This window comes from Anthonomus grandis, chromosome 14 (assembly GCF_022605725.1).
Source record: "Anthonomus grandis grandis chromosome 14, icAntGran1.3, whole genome shotgun sequence".
In the NCBI taxonomy this organism is placed as follows: domain Eukaryota; kingdom Metazoa; phylum Arthropoda; class Insecta; order Coleoptera; family Curculionidae; genus Anthonomus; species Anthonomus grandis.
In genome coordinates this window covers 13,861,632-13,888,845 of record NC_065559.1, presented here as the reverse complement: position 1 = coordinate 13,888,845, position 27,214 = coordinate 13,861,632, and the positions used below count along the sequence as shown (strand labels likewise).

At 31.9% G+C, this 27,214-nt stretch overlaps 1 protein-coding gene across 4 annotated transcripts in view; it reads left to right on the top strand.

Moving 5' to 3' along the window:
• Window positions 1-17,331, top strand: part of LOC126744653 (paramyosin) — a 28,385-nt gene extending 11,054 nt beyond the window's left edge. For 2 of the 4 annotated variants that reach the window (XM_050452169.1, XM_050452168.1), the window contains exons 2-3: window positions 2,849-3,433; window positions 17,017-17,331. In XM_050452169.1, coding sequence (XP_050308126.1) covers window positions 2,849-3,433; window positions 17,017-17,165 — 734 coding nt within the window. In that variant the 3' untranslated portion in view covers window positions 17,166-17,331. Of the gene's footprint in view, window positions 1-2,848; window positions 3,434-11,375; window positions 11,581-17,016 lie in introns of all 4 variants that reach the window. The other 2 variants (XR_007663266.1, XM_050452170.1) reach the window with 2 other exon arrangements.
• Window positions 17,332-27,214: the final 9,883 nt, after the last annotated feature.

Below are 27,214 nucleotides of genomic sequence, written 5' to 3'. Positions count from 1 at the left end.
CTGCAGGTGGTTTATTTTTAGAATAGTATAGTTTATTAATGTTAATTACAACAAGTGTATCATATACGTCAAACTATCTAAGGCAAACTTAGGCAAAAAAAATTAAAATAAAAAAGATATACATTTTAAAATAATAGGTTAAAAGGAAAAATACAAGCTGTATATGATAAAATACTTTTCTTTATTTAAAGATAGTTTTCAAGCGTATATTGGGCTGTCAAGATTTTGAGACTTTTAAATGCTTCCCGACAGTCATCTCTACGCCCGAGAACTTATTTTAAATTGTAAAAAACTATATTTAAACTTATGTTAAAACTCTTACTGCTTTACGCTGAAGAGCAAACACTTGCTCGGTATCTGCTGCATTACCCCATGCCAAAATCGAGTATGATAGAAGAGCAGCAGGGAAAAATACGCAGCCTTCAACGTAATCCGGAATACCCAGTTGGAGAGATTTCGCAGGAGGATAAGTTGCTTATTTAACTTTTTGTATAATAAGTCGATATGAGGCCTCCAGGAGGTAGTTTTGGGTCCAAGTTCACCCTCAGAAACCTAACACCGCTTTCATTCACTCCCTCATTCAAATTTCCGAAGTCTCTTAATGAAAAGGTGACTCTCTGAGTTTTATCATTATTTAGCATGCGTTTGTTGGCCGCAAACCACTCCTCTGCTCTGTGCTATGCCCCCACAGTACCATCCAGTTAATTCTCTGCAGCACCCGCCGCACAGAATATTGTGGTGTCATTAGCAAAAAGTCTGTATTTATACACTCCGGAATCTGTCATGGGTAGACCATTTATATATACCTAAAAAAATAAAGAACCCAATATTGAAACTTAAGGAACTCCTATATTCATAACACTTTCTGCTGAGGACACTTCATCAACCCGAACGATTTAGACTCTTTCTCTTAGATAGGATCTAGTAAGGTTAATACTGTTTAAAGAGAAGTTATATTTTGTAAGATTCTGCAGGAGAATACCATGGTCACAAAGTTATAAGCTTTACTAAGATCACAAAGCAGGACCGAGCTATACTCAAACCGGTGGAATGTTTCCAGTAGGTAGGATACAAGGTCCCATATACCCTACGCCATATTTTGGCCCTTTCGGAACCTGTATTGAAATTCAGTAAATAATTGCCCTCCAAGAATTCGGCCATTTGCAGTGCCATACTTTCCACAATGTTTGAGACAACGCAGGGAAGCAGGGATATTGGTTTGTAGATGTCAGGCAGGTTGATATCTCTCTTTTTAAATATAGGACATACAATTGCCTTCTTAAGAATTGAGGGAACGGTGCCCTTACTAAACATATGTTTATTAGCTTCGTGAGAGGTGTAATAATTTGTTTTCATAAGTTCAAGCCACATAGATTGTTAAAAGCAATTGCTCTAAACGTAAACTAATTTAAGGGTTTTGTACATTCAAAATATATTGGGTTTAGGTTAACGTTGGGAGTATCTTTTAGAACATTGGAGGCATGTTTGCGATAAAATCATTAAATTGGTTTGGATTTATGTGGTGAGTTTTAGTGTCTTTTAAGTGTTTATTATTTTCCACATTGGGTTTCCACGTTGTGTTATGAGAACCTCTAATTAAGTTATCATTTGGATTTATTTTGGCTTGTTGAATCGGAACTTTATATATTTGTTTAAATTATTTATTGCCCTATTCTTACTGGATGGAAATGTATCCCTAGTTCGGCGTTGAGCATTTTTGGGTCTTTGTTACTGCTTGGCGCTGGCCCTCGACAGCGTAGCAGTTGGTCACGTCTTTACTTGTTCCGGGTGTACTCCGAATTGATATACTTGGTTCATTATCTATCTGCACGTGTCCGTCCGATGGATTTTTAGACACACCTGTTAGTTTTGATTCCTTCTAGGATTTTGCTTTCCATTCTTTCTAGTTTTGGACATAGTAATTCTCTAGAAAGATCCTGTTTATTGCTTTCTTTTTGCATAGAGGCTATTTGCTCTTTTAGCAATTCGATTTCACAATTTTTTGCATCAATTACTTATTGTATTAATTCTTTCCGCGCTTTTTTCCCACATGTTGCGCACTTAATCAAGTTTTTACTGCCGCTAGTAACTTGCATCCCCGTTATTCTTAGGGCACACGGGCGTTGGTAACATCTAGCACAAATGCTACACTTTACACCACTTTTTTCTACATTTATCTTGCAACTTTTATTTGCACTTTTTATTGTTCGATTCTGACAGAATATCATCTAAAAGTTTTTGCTCACTCTATGGCTCTCCTTGTTCACATTTTCTGTTATCGCACTCATAACCTTGTTTATTGGTTTCTGCTCCTCGTATATTGTAAAAATCAAGATGTTTTTACTACTTTCATATCAGTTTTTAGAGCATTCAATTCAATTAGTAATGCATAGATCTTTGACCTAGGCCAGAGGTCATGCTAGTTGACATCCAGGAGAACGAGTCAGCAATACTTACATCATTCATAATTTGTCTTTTGCACTCTTTACAAGTCCAATCTCTATCTTGTGCCTTCATTAATTTAGACATATTATTTTTAACTTCATTCACATCAGTGAACTTAAAATAAAAATTAAATTACGAGACAGTTTTGCCACTAACCAAAACTCTTTATTTTTACTCTCGACACGTGTTTCGCTAACGATGTTAGCATCTTCGGGAGAAGATGAGAGAACTAATAAACCTCACTTTTAATAATTTACCATTATTAACCAGATAACACCCTATATATAAAATTTTCCTTATTATTTTAAATCATTAAAATAATTTTTTGAGCATCAAATTAAATGTTAAAATATTTTAATACCAATATTTCTATATTTTTACTGATCTATACAATTTTTTTCAGATATAGAATACGAAGATGACTTTATGAAAAATGTGTACTTCGTATTACAGTCATCCATTTTGCCCTCAGATATCCAAAATCAACTTCTTCATAACATAAAACTTTGTTACGACTTAAAGACAAAATTTTATGAAAGTCAAGTACTCCAGCTGGTCAATAAGTTTAGAAAAGAATTGAACTTACATGAACAGAAACTGCAGCACGCGAAGAGACGCAAAATGCATTTAGAGAAAAAAGTAGCAAGACTGGAAAAAGAAAACCAAATATTAAAAAATAAATTTGAAAATGCGTCTAAAGAGATGGGTCCTATGCATACTGAAAGAGAAAGGTTAATTGAACAAGTCGTAACATTTCCATGTGCTTTGGATCACTGTGACATCAATTGTCAAACTGCTAAGGCCGATTGTGACTTATATAAAAAAGAAGTTGAAAAATTGAAAGATATAAACCAGCAACAAAAGGACGAAATCGAAAGGTTGAAACTAAGCTACAATGAATTGTTAAAAGAATTTAATAACTGTCAAACCAAAATAAATTTGGTAAATCTTAGGCTGCAAGAGGAAATAGATCGTGAAGTACAAAAAGGTTGGTATTGTTATTACTTTTAGGAATAACCCGTATCTAATAAAGTTCGGCGTAATTTAGTTGTAACCGTAAAAATGCAGGGCGGTCACATTACTATACAAATTTAAATTTGTTGCCCCTGTTTTTAACGAAACGAATGGCAACGAATGGCAACACAAAACAGTGTGTTTTCTAGCAAGTTTGTTTCACCTATTGACGTTTTATTATTAAATATTGTAAATGACTTTTTTAGTTGTCTTTCATATTTTGTTTGGAAAAGCGTAAAATTATTTTTCGGTGACGTAAATCAATACGTAACAATTTTATTTGTTAATTTTTTTATTTAGTAAAAGTAATAGACTTTAGACTGTATTTTTTTAACACAATTGAGCTATTTTTATCATGGATAAAAATAAGTAATAGTAAACTAAATATTTATATCCATGACTTAAAAATTCCAATTTTACGTAATGAGTATAAAGAAAGGAAAAGGTCACTAATAGTAGGGCCCAAGCGGGGATTTTGCGCGTTACTCGAGCGCGTCAGAAAATCATATAGGAAGAAATCTTATACCCTATAATGTACCCGTACCATACTAGTGATCCTTACTATAAGGGCGTGCGTTAAGATCAGTCCAGCAGATTGGTAAAAAAAATCTATCGTCAGAAGAACTGAAAAGTAAAAAACTGAAAAAAGAAGAGTTTATATTTCAATAATCTGACGATTTAAACATGACATAAGAAAATGGGCGTGTCATAAAGTTGTGAAAAAAATAACTATAAAATACTCGAGCGTGATTGATTTTTTTTATTTTGAAGGAAGTCCTTTAAGAATTACGGAAAAAATATCTGACGATTTTTATGGGGCGATGTAACTAAAACCATAAATATAGCCTGGAGCGTATAGCTAGCTATAGCTTATTTACACTCTTACCTCGTATCGTACTTCGCCTTGTAGCTCACGCAATCAACGCGAACGAACTTTGTATTCACACTCTCGCCACAGTCTAACATATAGTTGAAATATGAATATAGTATATAGTTGAAATCTATATACTTTGCTCTCGCGGTGCGTTCAGTTCATAATATTTCACAATGGACGATGTTGAAATTTTAGCGGCATCAACCCTTTCCCCAGTAAGTTTTTACTATTTTGTGAAGAAGTCACAAAAAACAAGGGAAAAGAGACGATGCCCAAGAAGATGGTGGATGTTATCAATCCACCGCAATAGAACTCTGTAAGTATCATGTGTTATTATTTACGCATTTATTACTATCGATACGACATTGTTTTGATATATTTATTTGTTATAGACAAAGTATAGAAGATATGTTTTAAGAAATGGTCAGTGAGGAGTCTGGAGAGGTCAGCAATTTTCGTAGAATGTCACGTGCTGATTTTGAGTATCTATTAAAGAAAGTCGAACCTTTGATTAAGAAGCAAAACGCTAGATTAAGAGTAGATATACCATCAAAAGTACGCTTAGCCGTAACTTTACGCTTTTTAGCTACAGGAGATAGTTTTTTAGAAGCCTTCAATATTTATTTAAAATTTCAAGTTCAGCCATCTTGATACAATACAATTTTGAAAGATCAAATTGAGATAATTAATGAATGTAAACACATAGTTTGTAGTGACTTTTTTGTTTATTGAGTTTTTCATTATTTGAAATAATTGCGTGTTTTTTGTTAATAACCAAGGCATAACTAATTGTTTATTTCTCAGCTATTTAAGTTTCTAAAAAGCTCAAATTTTAAACATCATCACAGTACTTAATAACCTTTTTAGTATTGTATCAATTTTGATAAGTTTTTGCCGAGTTTTAGGCCGTTTTATTCTCATATTTTTTTTTATATCGAAGCTACAAACATTTTTAACTGATTTGTTATTATGCAGGGGTTAATAAAAAGTTGATTTTTACTCTAAACTTTTAAACACCATGTGGAAAACACATAACCGAAAAAAAATGGGGCTTGGAAATGCAGCAAAAAGAATCATTATTCAGTTGTGAATTTTTTCTACATGGTGTTTAAAAGTTTAGAGTAACATTTAACCTCTTATTAACCCCTGGATAACAACAAATCATATAAAAAAATATTCGTTATGAAAAAATGATAAGAATAAAAAGGCCTAAAATTAGGCAAAAAATTATCAAAATCGAGACAATACTGAAGAAGTTATTAAGGATTGAATTTGACCCAAATTTTCGTTGTCCGGTTAATTTTGCGGGCCAGTGTAGAATTACAACCAACGGAACTCATAACATTAAAAAAAACTTATTTATACTACAAAATACTTTGTTAGTTATACGTAAAAGTAAAAAAAAAGTATTATTACAAGAAATTTTTGAAATGATTTTAAAATAGGTGTTCAGTTAAATTACTTGAAGAATATGTATATGGTAATTTTATTTCAACTGGTTTTTAAGTTATGTGTATTTTGTAAATAAAAAAAAGTTAAAACCGGCCTGTAGTTATTTTTGTTCCCTAAAAACTGTACATTTTTTGAAAAATGCTAAAATGGGCGCTAATTTTTTAAAAATAAAATTTTAAAAAATTTTTAAAATTTTATTTTTACTGGTTTTTGAGATATAGGTATTTTTTTAAATTTTTGGAAAAAGATCGATCTTTCCAAAATTTTTTTTTCAAAACCTTGACAACCTTTTTTTTTAAATATAAATAATTCCAGGAATACGTATAGAAATTTTCAGAACTTTATTTTTATTGGTTTTTGAGATATAGGCACTTTTTTCAAATTTTGAAAAAAAATCTACCTTTCTAAAACAAATTTCTCTCTAAATTTTGTTGATTTTTTGAAAAATGTTGAAATAGGTGTATGGTTTTTAAATTATTCCAGGTATTTGTATAAAAATTTTTAAAATTTAATTTTTACTTATTTTTTGAGTATTATCTTAATTGTTTACGAAACGCTAATATTATATAAGTGTCTAGTCAAATTATCCCTGCAATATGTGCAGACATTTTCAGAACTTTATCCCGTTTTTGAGATATATACTGGTGAAATTTTGAAAAAATCGACCTCCAAAAAAAATGTTTTTTCAAAGCCCTTTATGAAGAACAGTAAACAAACAACTGTTATGTATTACACCATTGTGACATTTTCATAGTTCAAAATATAAATGTTGAAAATTATCAAATTTCACGCAAATAAGTATTTATTTCTAAAACGCAGCTAGTTAAGTATAGAAATAAGTTATATTATTTTTATATTAATATATAACACATTCCTATTGAATATTATGTGCCCTAAGCAAAAATTGATAAGACTTTTGAAATTATCCAGATAAAGAATGGATAACACCTGAAATTAGACAACAAATGCAGACTAGAGATAACTTATATATAAGAGCTCTTAATGCAAAAACTGATGCAGTTTGGCGAGAGTATAAGAAAATTCGAAACTCCATTGTCAATATTATAAAAAACTAAAAAGTGAAAATTACTTTATAAATGTAATTGCTAATAATAATAACCCAAAAGAGATGTGGAAAAACTTAAAAAAAATACTTCCTGGAAAAAATACCTTAAAACTCAGTAAAATAAAGTTTAAAGATGAAATAATCGAAGATGAAAATACAATCTTTAATGAATTTAATTAGTACTTTGTCACTAATATACACGAAATCGTAGCTAGTATTCCAAAATATTCGCCCTCGGAAATTATTGTTAGCAACATTGATAGAAATTATAGTTTGTTTTAAATTTTCAAACAATAAGCATGACAGATATGAAAGACATAATAAGGAATATGAAAAACGTGGGAGGTGGGGAAAATGGCATCTCGAAAAAAGTATTGTGTGATGCTTGTTATGCTGTTGGAAATAGGATGTTAGATATTATACATCACATCACTCACAAGTAGTAAATTCCCAGAGGCGTAAAAGGAGTCGTCTGTGATACATCTGTCCAAAAATATCAAAAACGTACGTGGCAAATGAATTTAGACCTATTAATAATGTCGAAGTTTATGAAAAGGTGTTAGAACTTGCAGTCAAAAACCAAATACAAAATCACCGTGATAATGATAACTTAGCAAAAAACCAAACTAATCGAAAAAATCATTTATGTGAAACTGTGATCACCTGTGATATTTTTTTGAGAGAAATCGATAAGGGTAACTTTAGTGTTAGCGGTGTTTTTATATTTAAAACGAGCCTTTGAAAGTGTTGATAGGGGCATATTATTGGAAAAACTTGAGCAAATTGGCATCGCAAAGACAGCTTTAAAATGATTCCAATCGTATTTAAATAATAAGCAGCAGCAAGTAAAATTTGCCAATTCTTTATCAGACCCATTGGGGTTGAAATATGGTGTACCACGAGGCATTGTTCTAGGTCCTCTTTTATTCTTGTTATATAGGACGCGACAGTTGGAATAAATTCATTTAAAATTCAGGGGTGTGTTCAAAAAAAAAACGCTCGGACACGTGAATTTTAATTTTTTGTCGTTTCTTTTTTTTTTGAACACACCCCTGAATTCTAAACGAACTTGTGCCAACCTGGGCGTCCGGACTTTATATAAATGATATATAATGCTGTAAATGGGTGTGAAATAAAATTATTTGCTGACGATACCATGATTTATTTGGATTGGATATAAGAAGGCATTAATAAAAATTTAAATAACTTGTTTAAATGGATGTCAAATAAAAACCTTTGCATTAATACAGCAAAGCCAAAGTTCTGCTTATTTGGGAAAAAGCATAGGTTAGCCAATATAAATTTTGATAATCTGAACATTATTATGAACAATCAAAGGTTAAAGCATGAAAGTCAAATTAAATATTTTGGAATTTTGTTGGACTGCAATTTCAAATTTTATGAACATGTCCATTATATAGCGCGAAAGTTTTCAAAAAAGTTTATTTTATTAATAGGGTGGGTAAGAATCTGTCGATAGTTACTCGACGTTTATTATATAATAGCCTAGCAGCTCCTCATCTAGAATTCTGTTCCACCATAATGTATAATCTACCTAATTTTATAATCGAATGTATGTAGCAATTTTCTAAATTTTCAAATGTAGTAGTTATATGCTCATCAAATAAAAGTTTAATATTTTAAATATGTTGTCTGTTAAGAAAAAGATTTTATTTAGTGCTTATGTTTTTTTATTTAGGATTAAGCAAAAAATTTTACCATCCAATATACTACCATACTTATACTATAATATACTTTTACCATACCATCTGTGATGATGATCATGAAAACACAATATTTTAAAATATTTATATATTGCGTTGTATTTTAATTTCATAGTTATCAAACAAGAAATCGAAATTATTTTATTTTAATAGATAGGTGCTATTCTAGCCAAATGACGAATTCTGTACTTTATAAAGGGTTAAGCGAATTTAATAAGTTACTAACTAGTATTAAGGAATGTGATAATATGGGAGACTTTAAAAGGTTGCTAAGAGGGTATATCTAGCTTAAGTATTTATGTATACAGTAGGGCGGGCAGAAAAATTTTTTTTTTGAAAATGTATTTGGTATAGTCTTAAAAAGTTGAAGGACATGAAAAAATATTTACTTGTTTTTTTTTTTAATTTAATTTCCTCTTATTTTTTGGCCCTTAAAAGGGTCAAAATTTCAAGGTCATATTTTTTTTTGTATAGTAGTTAAAATTTAGGTATTGACGTATAAAGTATCCACAAAAAAAATAAAAGCGAAAAAATGATTTTTCGCCACGCCCCATCCCTTAAGTATACAAAAGCAGCTTTTCGCTTGAGAATTTGATGAACCTTTCTAGAAAAGTTTTATTACAGGTGGCTTTATTTGGTAAAGTATACCATATTTCATCAATTACTCAACCCAGAAGTCACCACGAGGAGGTAGCTGCTTAATCGAGTTCCACCTCCATCCCCCCCTTCTCCACACCACCGTGCCCTTTGGTTCTTTAATAATCTAAAAAAGATTTACTTACTTACAATTTACTTAGTTAACTTTACTTTTCTTTGATTTGTAATACTCTTCCTTATTTTCATATGATGGAAGATCACTTTTACCTTCAAATTTTACTCGAATGTAGCCATCTTTTTTGCCATGGCCACAAACTTTCCCTGATGCTTCAGTGAAAATTTTAACACATCTCTCCACAGCTTGAGTGTGACATGGAAATTTATTTAACATAATGACCGCTTTTTGCTGTATTGCTTCCGTCAAATCCTCATTTGAAATGTCCATTAATAAAGGAGGTTCGGTCACAACGCATCTGTTCCAGCCTATAAGATCGGTGTAGTCTCTGGCATTCCAATTGAGAGCAGGTATTTTAAAAACTCTTAGATTTTCTTGACCTTTAGCATTTCTTGACTTTAAAATTCTACGAAGCCCCAGCTCTCGTATATGACTCCGCGAGTCAGTAATCATTCCTAACAGAATGTTCTCGGGATGGGCAAAGTAAGCGTTAGTGCTTATGACATTATCAATTATTTTCCTTTATGTTTTCGGGAAATTCTCGAGACAAAATTATAGATTGCCATAAATGTTGCGCTCGATACTGGCACAATGGTTTCGTTTTGATATGAAACCACATTGGTGCATAAACCTTCATAATAAACCTTGATAAAACGACCAAGGTGTCAGAAGGTTCACTGGTTGATATATATAAACGTAATACTCTGTTAGCCATTGTTAACCATCGAGCATGACTTAATTTTCCTGGATTTTTTTGCTTAGAGTATCCGAACAAGTTCCAGTTTTAATGGCACAACATATCTGATATAAGTACTGCTGATCAGTAGTTAGATCTTCTTTATTTATTTCAGGTAAATCAGTTTCAATTGAATGAAATTTTTGAACAGGTCGTGACTCGCAAGTTGTCCCTGTAGTTTTTCCATCCAAAGCTTGCAACAAATATCGAAGAGGTAACTCGTTGGCGTGAAGCAAACATATCAGCCATTGGACAGGTTTTCCAATCTGCTTTTCCATTAATCTAATCACACCACCCGTTTTAACATTTGTACCATCACAACCGATTGCCCTAATGGAGTTTAAACTTATTGATTTGGCCTTTAAACAAGAAATCATACTTTTTACAATATTGGCAGATGTTCCAGATCCTTTAATTGTTAAATGGTCAAGATACTTGCTTTTTGATTCTTCTATAAGAGCTAAGTGTTCTTCTTGTCTGATAACACGGCGTCCTTCATTAAAACCATAGTCTGATCTTTTCTTCCATCAAAATAAATTCCTTGTATCTTAATTTCGATATCACAATTTGGTTTTTTGGTGGATTTTTTGGTTTTGATATTTTATTGGTGTTTTAAATATATTATTTAAGAACTACTTACAGTTATACCAAATCCATTATTTTAAGATCATTGGGGCGCGGTCAAATTTTATTTTAAAATTTCGAAAAAAAATTTTTTTCTGCCTTTTTCGGCCCGCCCTAGTACACAGTGACCGCCTAAAGTTCCGCATCAATTCGATAAAAATTAGAGACATGATTTTTTGAGAAAACGCTCGGACCCGTCGATTTTTATTTTAAGTTGCGCACTATTTCACATAAATTTTTTTATACAAGGTGGATAAAAAAAAAAGATATGACGTCATCGGTTATTTTTTAAATGGAATGCTATATTTTTTATTGCATTTATTAAATAAAAGCGAAATTCCAAGCAAGTTTCGTCTAACACACCTTATCTCAAAACTCAACTGTTTCAGAAATATTTATATTTAACCAACAAGAAAGCAAGTAAGTACGTCTATTTACAAATTAAGATAAAATGGAGGATAAAATATTATAAACTGTGAAAACTCTTATTAATGTATCAAATGTTCAAACTGATCCCCATTTACTTCTTGGCAGAAAGCAAGACGGTTTACAAACTCGTGTAAAACACTATCAATTATTTCGGGTGATATACGTCTAATTTCATATCTAATTCTATTTTTCAAATCTTCTACGTTGTTTGGCTTCTCAATATAAACTTTACTTTTCAGGTACCCCCGTAGAAAATAGTCGCAGAGATTTAGGTCTGGTGATCTGGCCGGCCACTCTATTGGCCTTCTTCGTCCGATCCATCTTCCTGGGAACACTGTCTGGTCTTGTTCATCTGGATATAGGGCAGCCAAAGCAGGGATAAGATCTTCTTCAATAAAGAAGAAAATTCAAATAGCGTTGTCCTGTAAAGTTTTCTTCGAAAAAGTATGGCCCTATTACTTTATTTTCCACTGAGCAGTACCGACAATTTTGCCGAGTTACGACACCGTTTCAACAAAAAGTTGCTTCATCCGAAAACAAAACTCGTAACACAAATTGACGGTTATTATTGCAAATGTTCATCATTTGCTCGCAAAATTGATTTCTTCGATCAGGATCGTCTTCATTTAATTCGTGTATTATTCTAATTTTATAAGGGTGGAATTCATTTGCTTTTAAGTTGCGTCTAACTGACGTTCCGGCTATATTATTATCAACTGAAACTTGTGAAGTTGCATTGTTTATATTTTCTTCGACGGCGAACGTTTAATTTTGTTTCTTCAGAAATTTTTGGACGACCTGATCTTGGCAAATCTTTAACATGACCTGAAGTTATGAATTTGTGCTCTATTCCACTAACTGTTGACTGAGAAATAGGATGGTTTGGGTATCTGGCATTAAACAGTTCACTTACTTCTTTTTGCGTTAGTCCTAGCATCATCAAAATTTCAATTCGTTGGGTTTCCCTTAAATTAGCCATAATTTATTCTAATAAAAACTATTAATTTTCGAACTGACAGTGACATTCCAAAATGAAGATTCTTTACAAGTGCAACCATGGAAATGGAAACAATTGGCAGTGTTTATAACTTTGTAAATATAATTTGTAAATAGACGTACTTATTTGTTTTCTTGTTATTTAAATGTAAATATTTCGGAAACAGTTGAGTTTTGAGATAAGGTGTGTTATACGAAACTTGCTTGGAATTCCGCCTATATTTTGTAAATGCAATAAAAAACATAGCAGTCCATTTAAAAAAATGACCGATGACGTCATATCTTTTTTTGTTCCACCCTGTATACAAAAATTTATGTGAAATAATGCGCAACTTGAAATAAAAATCGACTTGACCGAGCGTTTTCTCAAAAAATCATGTCTCTAATTTTTATCGAATTTATGCGGAACTTTAGGCATCACTGTATATGTATGTGGTTTAACTTTATATTTTACTCTTTTGCTGTTTGTTTTTATTCTCTTTTACCTATTTTTATTTTTTATATTTATTAATTTTATTAAGATATTGTAAGCATATTTTAGAATACATATTGGATATACAATAACATATTGTATTTGTTTGTAGCAATTTGCTAAATAAATAAACATTATTATTATTAAATTAAATTAATTTATTTTAACTGTCCATTAGAATATAAAAAATATAGAGCGTTTCCATTTAAAAAAATTTAACTTTTCACCATTTTAGTAAATAAATGATTTTAATTATATTTTCCACGACCCTGTATAATGCTGATTGAATGAGGTTATATGAAGTTAATTAAGACAGTCTCTTTAAGTGATGATTAAAATCTGAGGAGTTTAGAAACTTGCAATAGCTGAGAAATAAACAATTATATATCCCTTGGTTTTTAACAAAAAACACGCAATTTTTTTTCTTAAAAACCGCTAGAGATAGCAATAGAAAAGTATGATTAAAAAAGACTCAAAATGAATCAGGGAATTTAAATATTCATTTAGAAAATCAAAGTTGTTGCTATTTTCTATTTAAGCGGCAACGCTGCAGTAATCAAAATATTTTAGACCTATGGTCTGTTACCATGGTTACCAAATTTTCGAAAAAATGCTACGTCCCGTTTCATATACAGGGTGTCCGAAAAGTCAACGATAATACTGAAGGGGCTGATGGAGCAACTCATAAGCACCCAGAAAAACATAAAATGACCTTAGTAAAAAATCGATCGTTTTCGAGATATTGGCACTTTAGTGGAAGTCACCAAAATCCTACTCTTGGATCAGATTTTCGATTGTCAAGCCTTAAAAATAGATATTTGTTAGAATTTTTTTTAGCTATGCAACAATGAATAGCCATTTTACTGATCAAAGACAAACATTAAACTAAACGGCCAAAAAATTTAATAGAAATCTATTCTAAAATAAAATATTACTTATTTGTATTTTTTTAACTTTGAATTTGACCGCTCATACTGGACCAAAAAAATTGTACGGCAACCTGGCTAATACCTTAAAAAGTTTGCTCATTTAATCTACTTTTTAAAATTACCTAAATGTTTTTTTAACAGTTTACTATTATTGCGTTATAGTAAAAAATAACCCTAATTAAGTTATGTTTAAAATGTTTTTATTTAACTTAAAAATTAAAAAAATCAAGAGCGAAGGTAATTCTTATCACCATAGCAATAAACAACAAACATTTTTGGAATTTAGTTTGTTTACAGTATTCCGTGAACTAACTACTTTGTTGCTTGTATCCTAACGTTTCTGTTACCTTTTGCTTTGGATTTGTTATGAGTTCATTTTCCTGTGGACGTGTTCTTTGAGCTGTTTGTTTTATTGGTTAATCATTTATTATGCCCTTGCCGTATACCGCCCAAGAATATGCAAACATGCATCTCATTTATGGTGAATGCAGAGGAAATGCTCTAGCAGCATCTAATCTTTATCAAGAAAGATTTCGAATTTGGCCCGATATCCTGACTATCGTGTATTTATTAATGTTCACCGCTCATATTCCGAAGGCAGAATGCCTCATGCTCCTGTTCGAGAGGGAAGACCTCGTATTGATTATGTTGATCAAGTTTTAGAAGAAATTGAAAATGATACGACTACTTCGGCACGAGCAATCGAAAGAAGAACAGGGATACCGAAATCGGTAGTAAACGACATCACTAGGCGATTTCAATATCACCCTTATCATGTTCAACGAGTGCAAAGCCTACTGCCTCGAGACTATGAACCACGCCTACAATTTTGCCGCAGAATGTTGCAAGAAAATCAAGAGGATCCGAATTTTTTAAATAATATACTGTGGTCGGATGAGAGTACATTCAAAAAGGATGGCTTTATGAACATGCACAATTTGCACACTTATGCGTTGGAAAATCCTTACTCTATTCGAGAAGAAAGGTCACAGTACCGATTTAAAGTAAACTTGTGGACCGGTATCTTGAACGGACGCCCATTCGAATTACCAGAAAACTTGAACTGCCAGGCTTATTTAGATTTTGGTCGCAACAATCTACCAATTCTTTTAGAAGATGTTCCTTTGGCCAGTCGCCGAACAATGTAGTTCCAAAATGATGGTTGCCCGGCACAATATGCCCATGAAGTTCGTCGGTATTTAAACCAAACATACCCCAACAGATGGATCGGCCGACTTGGTCCAATTTTATGGCTTCCCAAGTCTCCAGACCTAAACCCCCTCGATTTTTTTTACTGGGGTTTTGCAAAAAAGAAAAGGTTTATGCAAGACCAATAAATAATATCGCTGAATTACGGCAGCGAATAAATGATGCAGCCCAAGATCTTAACGCTGCCAGGAATGCAAGATGGGTCAATAGGTCATTTATTAAAAGATGCCACGTCTGCATTCGCGTTGGTGGTAGACAGTTCGAACATATTATTTGATTTTTATTTTTTTTTTAAGTTAAATAAAAATATTTTTTGAACATAACATAATTATAAATTTGTTTTATTTTTTTCATAAGGTAGATTAGGTTTATCTTCCACTCTATCACAATAACAGGAAAGCTTTTTTTTAAACATATTGGGTAATTTTAAAATTAAATTAAATGAGCAAACTTTTTAAGGTATTAGCCGGGTTGCCGTATAATTTTTCGGTCCAGTATGAGCGGTTAAATTCAAAGTTTAAAAAATAAAAATAAGTAATACTTTATTTTAGAATAGGTTTAACTTTATGTTGATTTCTTATTAAGTTTTTTGGCCCTTTAGTTTAATGTTTGTCTTTGATCAGTAAAATGGCTATTCAGTGTTGCATAGCTAAAAAGAGATTCTAAAAAATATCTATTTTTAAGGCGTGACAATCGAAAATTTGATCCAAGAGTAGGATTTTAGTGACTTTCACTAAACTGCCAATATCTCGAAAACCATCGATTTTTTACTAAGGTCATTTTATGTTTTTCTGGGTGCTTATGAGTTGCTCCATCAGCCCATTCAGTATTATCGTTGACTTTCCGGACACCCTGTATACGGCTAACGTACCATCGGTTGTCAATCACCTTGAATAAAGTAGATTTTTTTGCTTAGTTTACATATTTCCTGGGGTAATGGTCACCACCAGACAATTTATTTTGGTAACTTGTCAAAGAACCTAACAACAATGTAGTCGTTTAAAATGAAGGGCTCGAGCTTTACGCCATGGCAGTTTTTGTATTCTTTTATCGTTACAATATTCAAAATTGTTCAAATTTCTTAGGTAAAGCTAGTTGAATATTATAAAAACATACAAAAACAAAATACAGAATAAATATACATTACAAATGTACATAAATTCATACTACAAATCATTGTGCAATAAAATAAAAATTATTGGTGCACAAAATATAATTACAGTGCATAGGCATTGTACAAATAGAAAAAAGTTAAAAATTTAAATAAAAGAATATTTATAACATTCAATAGTATTAAATAAAAAAGTGGTTTACTGCATATAATGCTGCAACAATCTGTTGCTTCTAGTTGATTCTAGTTTGCCCACAATAACACCTACAATTTAACCCATGTTAAAAATAATTCTACGCTCCTTTTATAAATTATAAAAATTAAATAAATTTTATAAAAGTGTTTTAATTATAACTAAAGAAACCTAGACTTAGTGTCCTGAGGATGACTTAATATAAGTCGAAACGTCGACATTTAGGTAAACCGGTTTCTGTTTTATAACAGAATAATATAAAATAATAAATGAAATATATATGATAATATGAAATAATTCTGACCACACCCAACAACCCTCCGTAACATATCCCCATTGTTCCAACGTCCAATTCAGATGATCCCGTACAAAACGCAGACGTGCTTGCAGATGAGATGGAGTAAGTTTTGGACCAATCGCAGGTGTTTTAGGAGTCAGATTATTTTTCTGCACTTTTCGTCTTACTGTCCACTGACTAAATCCACTGACTATCTTATAAAAAATCGTTTTGTTCCCTACATCTCGTTATTTGTTATTCGTCAAGATCACCATTATAAACTAATAACTTTAAATCTTGGTAGCCTCATCGTAGTCGCTTGAACAACTGATTTTATCTATTACCTAATTTAATAGTTGGTCTTTTCTTAGGGTTTTAACATGTTCAAAATGTCTTCAAATCCGTTGGTTTTTTTTTATTTCAGCTTCTGTCTTCTTTATAGGATGTTGTTTTTTGATATCATTATACTAGGCAAGTTTATTTTAGGCTTGGGATGTTGAAAATACATACATTAAGCATATTATAATTACTATTTGTAAAAATTAGATCACTAACTAGATGTAAAAAACTGCTTCCTTTAAAACAAATGTGTTTTTAACAAACAAAATTCATTTGGGCACTATGCTATAACAACAAATTGTTGCTTATCAATAAAATCAATATGAGAAAATAAGTTTTGTATTTAATTTTCAGATCCTTATCAAAAATCAAAATCGAGTTCAAGTTCCAGATCTCAATCTATAACCGAAGAAATTTTACACGAAGCTAGGCAAAAACTTCGACTGTTAGAAGAAGAGAGCGAGGAGTTAGATATAAGGTTTCAAAAATTCTGCATTGCATAGCATTTAAATAAAAACATTTAAAAAAATGTTACTTAAAACAAATATTCTTTACATCTTGTAGCTGAATATATAGTTGTTTGTAAACTATTTCAATATTTATTTGAAATAAAACACAATTTGCATTTGTAAAATGTATTAGCAACTTATTAATAAATATCAAAATATACTTTTTACAGTTCCTTTCTAATTAAAATAAGGTAAAAAATCTTGAACAAATTGATCAATAATATTACGCGTATTTTCAATTTGCCTATAAATCATTGGACATAATGCAATTATAATGTAATTTGCTTATTTACTTACAAAAACTTGTTAAAGCTAAATCTGTGTGGTATTTATCACAAAACTTATTTTACATGTTAAATTTCATTTTGTAAAGTAATTGAAAAATATTATTTAATTGTCAAACAAGATTTTAAAACCAATAAACACTTAGCAACAATAAAAAAAACGAGTAGAAGTAAAAAAGGACTAAAATTTAACACATGGGTGTCAACGATATACTGCCCATGAGATAACTTTAAAATTCAGTAATGTTTTTATATATTTTGGTATATCAAACAACATAGTCTTATGATTGGAACCTTTGATGTGCACTCAAATCACGAGACAGTTTTACTAATAACTAAAACTCTTTGTTTTACTCTCTACACGTGTTTCGCTAAGAGTGTTAGTATCTTCAGAAAAAGATTAAAACTTAGTTTTAAAAGAACCTTTAGGAAAAGAAGAGCTATTAGGAGATTTAGTTACTCCGGCTATTTTGCAGAAGCTCTAATATTCCTCATTACCCAAACGAGGAATTAGTTAAGTACAGGACATCAATCTAAGGTTTATAAATAAATTATACATTCCTCGTTTTCGTTCAGCGTTATTTTGCAGATAACTTCCGAATTTGCTTAAGTGCATGTCCAAATGTTCTCAAGTATATTTTGGCATAATAAAGAAACTACTTTATTTATAAATGAAAATCATTAATATAAGGCGTTTTATACTAGTTTCAATTAAAAGTTATTGAAGAAAACAGATTTACACATTAGCTTTCAGTGTATTTCAGGTTATATAAGGAGTAAGATTTGTATACACCTATCAAATATTTTTAAACAAAAAAATAATATTTATTCTATTTTTCTGTCTAAAATATAATTTTTTCTTCTTATAACAACTAACTACTGAAAAATTAAAAGTTAAACTTGAAACTTTATACATGGTGATTGATGGTATCTTAGACGTTTACGGAGAACGGAAAATGGCATTTTTTTGGAAATTTGGCATCATGGATTTTAGCTGGTGATCTAACGATTAAAAATATTTTCAGCGATACAGCGTTGCCGCTTATACCAAAAAATAGTAGCAACTTTGTTATTTTATTTACCGATCCGCTATTACTTTATGATTGATTTTGTATAAGTTGTTCCTGTACCTATCTTCTGTAGTTTTCGAGATATTAATTATTTTCTCTATTTTTTGACCAAAACATAGCTCCAAATACATTTTTATTACAAGGGCACTGAAACGCCCAGAAAATTAAAATTATAAACATAATTTACGGAAGTATTGTACTCTAGTTTTCATTATAAAATCTTGTTCTACCTTAGACAGGGCTGCTCAAATTAGTGATTTTACCGCTAGATACAAAAATTGTAAAAAATGTATTTGATTAAATGGAACACCCTGTATATTATAACATAAAAGAAAATTGAAATCCCTTTCTAACGATTTATCATGTTCCTATATCTAAGTAGTTCGGTTTCTGAAATAAAAGCAACTTTCTGTAAAAATTGAAATATTTTGACATATTTGCTTTAGGTGGTCGTGAAAGGTCCTGACGCAACAATGCTATGCTATTGATGTTTGACATTTACATTTAGTTGAGTAATAGTAAATACGCTTGCTTGTTTTTTTTGAATAGTGACCTAAAAATTCATTAAAATGGAATAAAATAGTTATTCAAATTAATTTTTGATGAATCTATTTATTATTCATGGGCAATGTGACAATATTGTAGCAAGAACATGCAGAAAGTTCAACGAAATGTACCCCAATTTACAAAAAATGGATAAAAGAAAATCTGTGCGAATACAAAATAACTTTATACAAAACCAAATACAAAGTGAAATGGAATGACCATGAGACAGCTCGCCGTCTTTTAAGAAAATACCTATAAATGTAAATCCTACAAACATCAAAAATACCAACAATTATACAAAAACGATCATGTAAAACGATTAAATTATTGTAATTGGTTTCTTGATCATTTTAATGGAAACAATAATTTCCATTTTTATATTCTTTTTTATGACAAATCAAGATTTACAAACCGGACATTTTTTAATCGACATACTACGCGATATTGGTCGCAAGAAAATGCCAGAATTATTAGAAAAAGTGGTTTTCAAGAACGATTTGGGTTTAACGTATCGTTGGGTGTACTTGGAACTAATTTAGCCACCCTTTTTCTCTCGAATAAACTATTGTGCTTTTATTGGATCTAAAATAAATTTTGTATAATGGTTATGTAAATTTGCATGGATGAAGCCATAAACACCTTATTGCCATTGGTATCTATTTTTCTCAATTTATAAATGGCGCACACCATAACGCAATCCTTAATCATATTTTTACATTCTAAACATAGCCTTCTTCTGGACTGTACAACCGAAAGAGTAACCCAAATCCAAAACCGGGTAATACTTGGTATAATATGTCCCAACGTAGAAAATATGGAAAATGGAACGAGGAAAATATGGAACACGCCTTAATTGAAATTAAATATAAAAGTCCTTCCGAGCACTTTCATTCTATTCAGACTTAGTTCAAGCGTGATATTGGTATCGCGCGGTGCTTTTGTAAATCTTGAGATATTGGGTACAGGTGTCCCCCACATTGTAGCAGAATAGTTTGCATGTAAGTAATAATAATATTTATTTATGTAGCATATTGCTACATACAAGTACAATAATATATATATTATATTTTTTTTAAATATATTTACAATATCTTGATAAAACTAGTAAATATTAAATAATAAAACATTATTAAAATTTCAAAAAAAATATGTCTTTTTTTAATAGTTATGTGGTTTTTTAGGAGCAAATTGATTCTCAAAAAAAGAATTTTGATCTTACAAATCTGGATGATGAAGATGAATTCATCATATTTTTGATGATAATTCTGACTCCGACGGTTCGATAGCGACGAGGAAGACGTAATTATACCAGATTTTAGTGTGAATCCCGAAAAGGCGAGACTTCATAGAATATCGATGTCATTCCACCCACTTCTGCTTGTTATAATTCCGAGGTCGAATCTGTTGACTATATACCATTAGCACAGTTACAGCGTACATATGTTAAAGTTTTCTTCCACAAAACTAAAAGACAAGAATCAATTTAAATGGTCAGGGGTAAAAGTAGTTTCAATTCGTCGCACAGCAAAACGAAATATCGTTTTACATTTACCAGGAAACAAGAATGAGTCAAAATATCTACAGTCCGGATTAGATGTGTTGAACTTATGTTTTACAATGGAGAATTTGGATCAAATTGTTAAAAGTTCAATATTCAGATGTTCTGCATCTTTTCCTTTTTATCGAGAATTCGTAACCAAAACACATGTTGTCTTTTATCTTTATGGCCATGATAAATTATTTATGGTATCATGGCTTGGGTTCTTAATTTATTGTTTTAGTTTTTTTAAGTATTGTTTGAGTTCTTTATTTAAAAATAAATAATATTTACTTTTCTACAAACGACGCGTTTTAATTGCTAGTCCACTTATTACTACCCTGCAACCTCGGTCGTTTCTTTTTTTTTATATTCCAACACAAATAACAGAATATACCACCAAAGAAATACAAGTTATTATTAAATTATGGAAAAAAATAAATGAAATAATATTGCCAAAGATACAGCAACCAATATAAATACGTCTGTTTCATACACCAAAATCACCGATAATATTGAAACCGAGGCGCTCTTTGGCTTATTTTATTATGCTGGTGTGATGAAAATGGAGTTTATACCCGCGAACTTTTGGTAAGGATAGTGGTATACCAATATTTCGAACAACAATGCTAGAAGCTCATTTTAGATTTTTAGTAACTGCCTACGGTTTGACATCAAAGATCCACAGCTCAAAGAGAAACTGACAAACTGGCATCATTCCTAACTAAGAGTGGGGTAATTGGGCGCAGCAAGCATTTGTGCGCATTGCAATCCTCGCTTAAATATTGAATATTACAGAATCTAACAAGTGCTGCCACCTATCGATCGATGTATTAAGTACAGCATATACCAGAAATCGGTTCTAATACAGTTAGTACGAGAAAATTTTTGGTCGGACGCACGTGTTGGTGTTTGGTTATAATTATGGCTGTCTATGATTTTTGGAACGTAAGTTGTCTGTTTATTCCTAATAAATTTTTAGCACGTGTGGTCATACTTAGTAAACGTTTAGGCATATTCTAATGTAAATTAAATTATGATGGACCGATTTTTTGTTTTTGTTATGACAAGTTCTTGCAAATGACGCGCTGCGGAGGAATTGTGCGCGGTACTGCACACAATTACCCCATATAGAATTAAATGAGAACTTTTTCTTTCTTTACAGATGCCACGAAATTACAAGCGGAAGACAGAAAATAATTCGTGGTATACAGAAAATTTGAAGAAAGCTTTAGCGGAAATTAGAAATGGCAAAAAAATAAGAGTTGGCCGGCAATTCAATATATCAGAGTCAACATTAAGAAAGCAAAGAAAAAAAGAAAATCCTGTATTATCGCGCCTTGGTCGTAAAGCAGTATTTTCTCCTGATATTGAAGCCCAACTAAAAGAGTACGTGCTTACACTTGCCAAGCTTTTTTATGGTTTGACGCCGGTTAGCATTTAAATATGCTAAATAGCATACGATTTACAAAATGTTTTTTCATCCGAAAAGCAAATAGCTGATAAAGACTGGTTATATGGGTTCCTGAAACGAAATCCTGAAATAAAACTTAGGCAGCCAGAAGGCACCAGCATAAATAGAATTGGTTCTTTTAACTCTGACTCAACCAAGAAGTTTCTCGAGAATCTGAAAGTGGTAATGGACAGACATAAGTTTCCGCCAAACAGGATTTTTAACATGTCCAATTTTTGTGTCCAAAAATTTATGGACCTAAGGGTGCTAAAAAAGTTGGAGCTGTTATTTCGGCGGAGCATGGACGAACAATAACAGCAGTATTTGCAGTTAGTGCTGGAGGTGGGCAATAGTTCCACCTATGCTAATATAATTAAGTAAGCGAATGTCCCCAGCCCTACAAAAAAATGGACCAATTGGAGCTCTTTACGCCTGCTCTAAAAATTGATGGATCAATTCAGACCTGTTCATTGAAAGGTCAAAACGTTTTGAAAAAAAGCGTCAATCCTACAGAACACGATCGTGATGTTGCTAGAAGCTTATTTATTTTGTAAAAGCAAATTTATTCACATGGTCGAGAGACCGTGGGAGAGATCCAACCTCATACTTCTGACCACCTTCAGCCACTGGACCTAACATTTTTTAGTCCTTTCAAAAACCAACTCTCTCGGAAACTTGATCTACAGCTGACCAATACAGGACATGAAAGAATTTCAGAATACGACTTACCTGAACTTTTAAATAGAGCATTTTTAAAAGTAGCTACTATGGAGAAAGCTATTTCTGGCTTTAGAACTGCTGGAATATATCCGTTGAACCTGGATAAATTCACCGAGGATGATTTTGCACCTGCAAATCAGATGAGACCCCTGATAGTCGCAGTTTCTACACCCGATATTGAGAGACCGTCAAAACCTGCTGCTGGGCCTTCTACATCACGGGAATCTCCAGTAAATCAGTATAAAATAGTTAATTCGTCACAACAAGACCTTTCCACATCAGACAACTCGTTTTTCAGTGATCCGAAATACTAACATCGACCCCTATGAAAGAGCAATTAGAAAACGCTGAGGAGAAAGGAAAAACAACAGCAGCCAAGAAAGTTAAGACTGTAAAAAGAAACTTGACAGATAAAAAGAAAGAAGACAACACTAAAAAAACGAGATCGGTAACAAAGAAAAAGAGAAGGTTATCAGAAACAAGTAGTGAATCTGATGTTAGCAAAGCTGTTTGCGATGACGACGACCAAGATGATTCGGATCATTTTGATGATATTGAACGCAGAGATAACCCTAACGAAGTGTGTAGCATTTGTGGGGAGTTCGGTCGCAATAGGGAGCTATGGTACAGATGCGTTGGCTGTTCCACATGGAATCATGCAGCATGTAGTGATGCTGATCGAGCTAAAGATTATCTATGTGATTATTGCAGTATTAATTAAAAATATGTTTAATGGACTTAGATAAACTTTTATTGTGGTTAAATGTTAATAAACACCTTATAAAACGCTCTTGATTTGTCATTTTTTATTATTAAAGAATATTTGAAATTATGCGCACAATTACCCCATAGGGTGGGGAATTGTGCGCTTTGCACTTTTTTGTTGTGGTACTTGGTTCTACAAAACATGAACAAATATTTCTTTTTACATAATAAAAGTATAATATGGGCCCTGTTATGCAAAAAGCAACCAACCCACAATTTGAAAAAAAACTAGATAATGTTACAAACTGATTTCAAAATGTCCAAACTACATTCTGCAAAAAGCTACCAAGCCATTCTACACATTTTTGACCTTGAAAAGTGCGTCCCCACTTATACTCTGTTCACTAATCGGAATTCTCACATTTCGCATAAAGCAACCATTCCACTTGGATTGTTGTGTGATTGGTGTTGTTGAATTTCTTTCTCAAGAATTTGCAACCAAGTGGGTTGGTTTTATTATGCTAAATAAAGTATTTTCAAATTACTCATATTAACGATATACGAATAACGGAATACGATACGACAAGTGGTCTGGATGCTTGTGAAACGACTGGTAAAATGACGTGGTCTTGTGCTTAAACTAGTGCTTATTTTTAATATCATTCACCTTATTCCATCTGATGCTTTGCAGTTCTATACTAATCTTAAGGGTAACACAAGAATCATTGAGGATGTAGATGGTTTTTACATAGAAGCTCTTGATTTTTAAATGGAAAGAGATGAAAATTTGTAAAATGCATCAATAACAAAATCCACGTGTTCTACTATCTATATAAGTTGATTTTGATTTTATTTTATTTTTAAATCCTTAAAAACAAAAAAGTTTAAATTTATAAATAAAAATAAGTTGGAAATTTGACTGTTTTTTTGTAATTAGTCGATCAGCAAAAACAAACCAACCCATAATATATCTAATTTTTTTTTTGGTAAAAAATTATATGATTATTTCGATGTTATAATATAAAACATAGTTGTAATTTATATATTGAATACTAAATTAATAGTTATGGAATGATTTATCGAAAATTAATTAATTGAAAAAAACATATAAAAGCTAATAACTCCTAATTAATTTCGTGTGGCTTGGTTGCTTTTTGCATAACAGGGCCCATATATGCTCTTAATTTTCTATAAGTATCAGTATTATAAGATCAATGGTCTAGTCGTGAAAGCACATCTTGCTTAGGTGCGCACAATTCCCCTACTCTTCCTTACCATCCAAATATACCACAATTGATGAGCAATGAGTAGGATTCCGTGGTCGTTGTCCCTTCAAAATCTACATTCCTTCAAAACCGCATAAATACGGCATCAAACTTGTAATGTGCTGTGATGATAAAACAGCTTTTGCAGTTAATGCTCAAGTTTATATTGGTAAGGACTCCCGTGAGGACGTAAGTGATGTTCCCGTTGCCCAGTATTACTGCGACAAACTTACCTCTTCCTTTCATGGAGCGAATAGAAATTTGACTACAGACAATTGGTCACATCTATAAGCACGGCAAAAATGATTTTAGATAAACAAATTATGGTTGTAAGTACTTTATTAAATTTTAAAAATTATTAAATTTTACAATTCCACTAAGGGAGGAGTAGACACCTTTGAACAAATTTTTCACACCTATTCTACTAATAGAAAGACCCACCAAATGTGGCCCTTCTGCATATTCTATAATATGCCTCACATTCTGAGGTATAAGTCAATGATCCTTTTACGAGGCTCTAACGCTCCCGATAAAGAAATTATTACAAGAAGAAGAACTTACGTGGAAAAACTAGCAATTGATTTAATAAAACCTCAAATGTAGCGTCGTTTGGAAACGACGTCTTTAAGAAGCGAACTCCGTCAAACGATTTGTAAAGTACTAAAAAAAATAAATGTAGTAGAAGCACCAATAAGACCAGCTTCTACTATAGGCAGATATGCATTTTGGCCCAGAACCGCAGATTTTAATTAACCGCAGATGTTAATTGCACTGCATGTAAAAAAAAATAATTTGTTTACATCAAAGAAAATATGCCCTACTTGTGCAAATAAAAAGAAGAAAATATTTTTGTAAATAGATTTTTTTGAATGCTTTTCTAAGGCTGTTTTTGTTTTATTTATACATATATATTTATATATTATCTGTTTTACGCCCTTTTATATTTCGAGTACAGCTGTACCCAAGTAACAGATTACATTCTAAAAATAAATGTAGCATTCCAGGGTTAAAACGAAGAATTGATGACAAAAACAAACATGTTCATGTAACTGAAAAAAAATTAGGGCGAGCCACAGATTTTTCACCAGAAATTAAGAAGGAGATAGTAAAGCATGCTCTACACTCTAGAGCTTGAGAGAAGTTTTTTTGATATCACTCGTACTGACTTAGGGAAATTGACGCATATTATGATGTCGCAGAAGCCAATGGAAGTATGCACAGATTTAAAAATGGATGAGCGGGCAAGAAATGATATTATTGTTATATGTCTGGATACAGAGGGCTATCACTTCCCGGAAGCAACTTCAGCGGCGATCAAAAAAGTTCAAGCTTTCTTCAATTCCCTCACTGCTTTTTACGATTAACACAATTTTGGTCCGTTGGAGATATATAATGTTGATGAGAATGGCCTTTCCAGAGACCACAAAAAATATTTTGAGAGAATTGTAAGCATTAAATAAGATCTGTTACAAGCGGAGAATGTCGAGTAAACCCAACATGTGTTTGCTGCTAGTATGTCTGTCCCACTGATGCTTATATTCAAGCAATAAAATTCAAAAAAGACCCACGGAGGTAAACATAAGTTATGGAAATAAACAGAATTTGCTTGTTCAGAATCAGGCTAGATAACAAGTGAATTATTGGCAAAATGGCTAAGGCACTTTATTAATTTTGCAAAGCCACTCAAGGATAAAAAGGTACTTTTGATAATGGATTGACATACCACCCTTACAAACAATTTAGAAGCCACAACTTTAGCCAAAAATAATGGAATCATCATGTTGTCGCTACCATCATATACTACCCACAGGTTGCAACTCTGTAACGTCTCATTATTTAAACCCCTTAGTTTATATTACAATCAAGCAGCAGATAAATAGCTTCGTGCTTACCCTACCCAAAATATTCCGCAATTTCAGGTATCAAGATTACTGGAAGCATATGCAAAGGCTGCTTTAGTAGGACATGCTATAAGCTTATTTTCGAAATGCGGTATATGGGCTTTAGACCACAATGTGTTTGATGAGAGTGATTTCGTTTGCCGTTTCAATGTGAACATCGAGTCTAGAAATGCGCCAAAAAATAACATAACCTCTTCAGTAAACGAAATATCCCAGAGTGCTTCCATTAGCATCAACAACCTATCCCAACTTGCCTCCACATCTCCAGATAAGATCCGAAGAGAGCCTTCGTCTTTTTTCCTATCTCTATTTTTGCAATCTGGTCCAAAGGAAGAGTGGATTCGATATTGGTGCAAGAAGCACACTTGAAATTGTCGCAATACCGAGTTCTTTAAATGTATAAACTGCGACTGATTTTATACACCTATTTTAGTTTGGTACTGTATTTGAATAATAATACGTAATAAATGTTTTTTTTTCATTAAATAAAGAAACATACGGAGTGTCAGTGTCACGCCTAAACTACGGAATAATACGAAAATGAGCACATTTTTTCAAACAT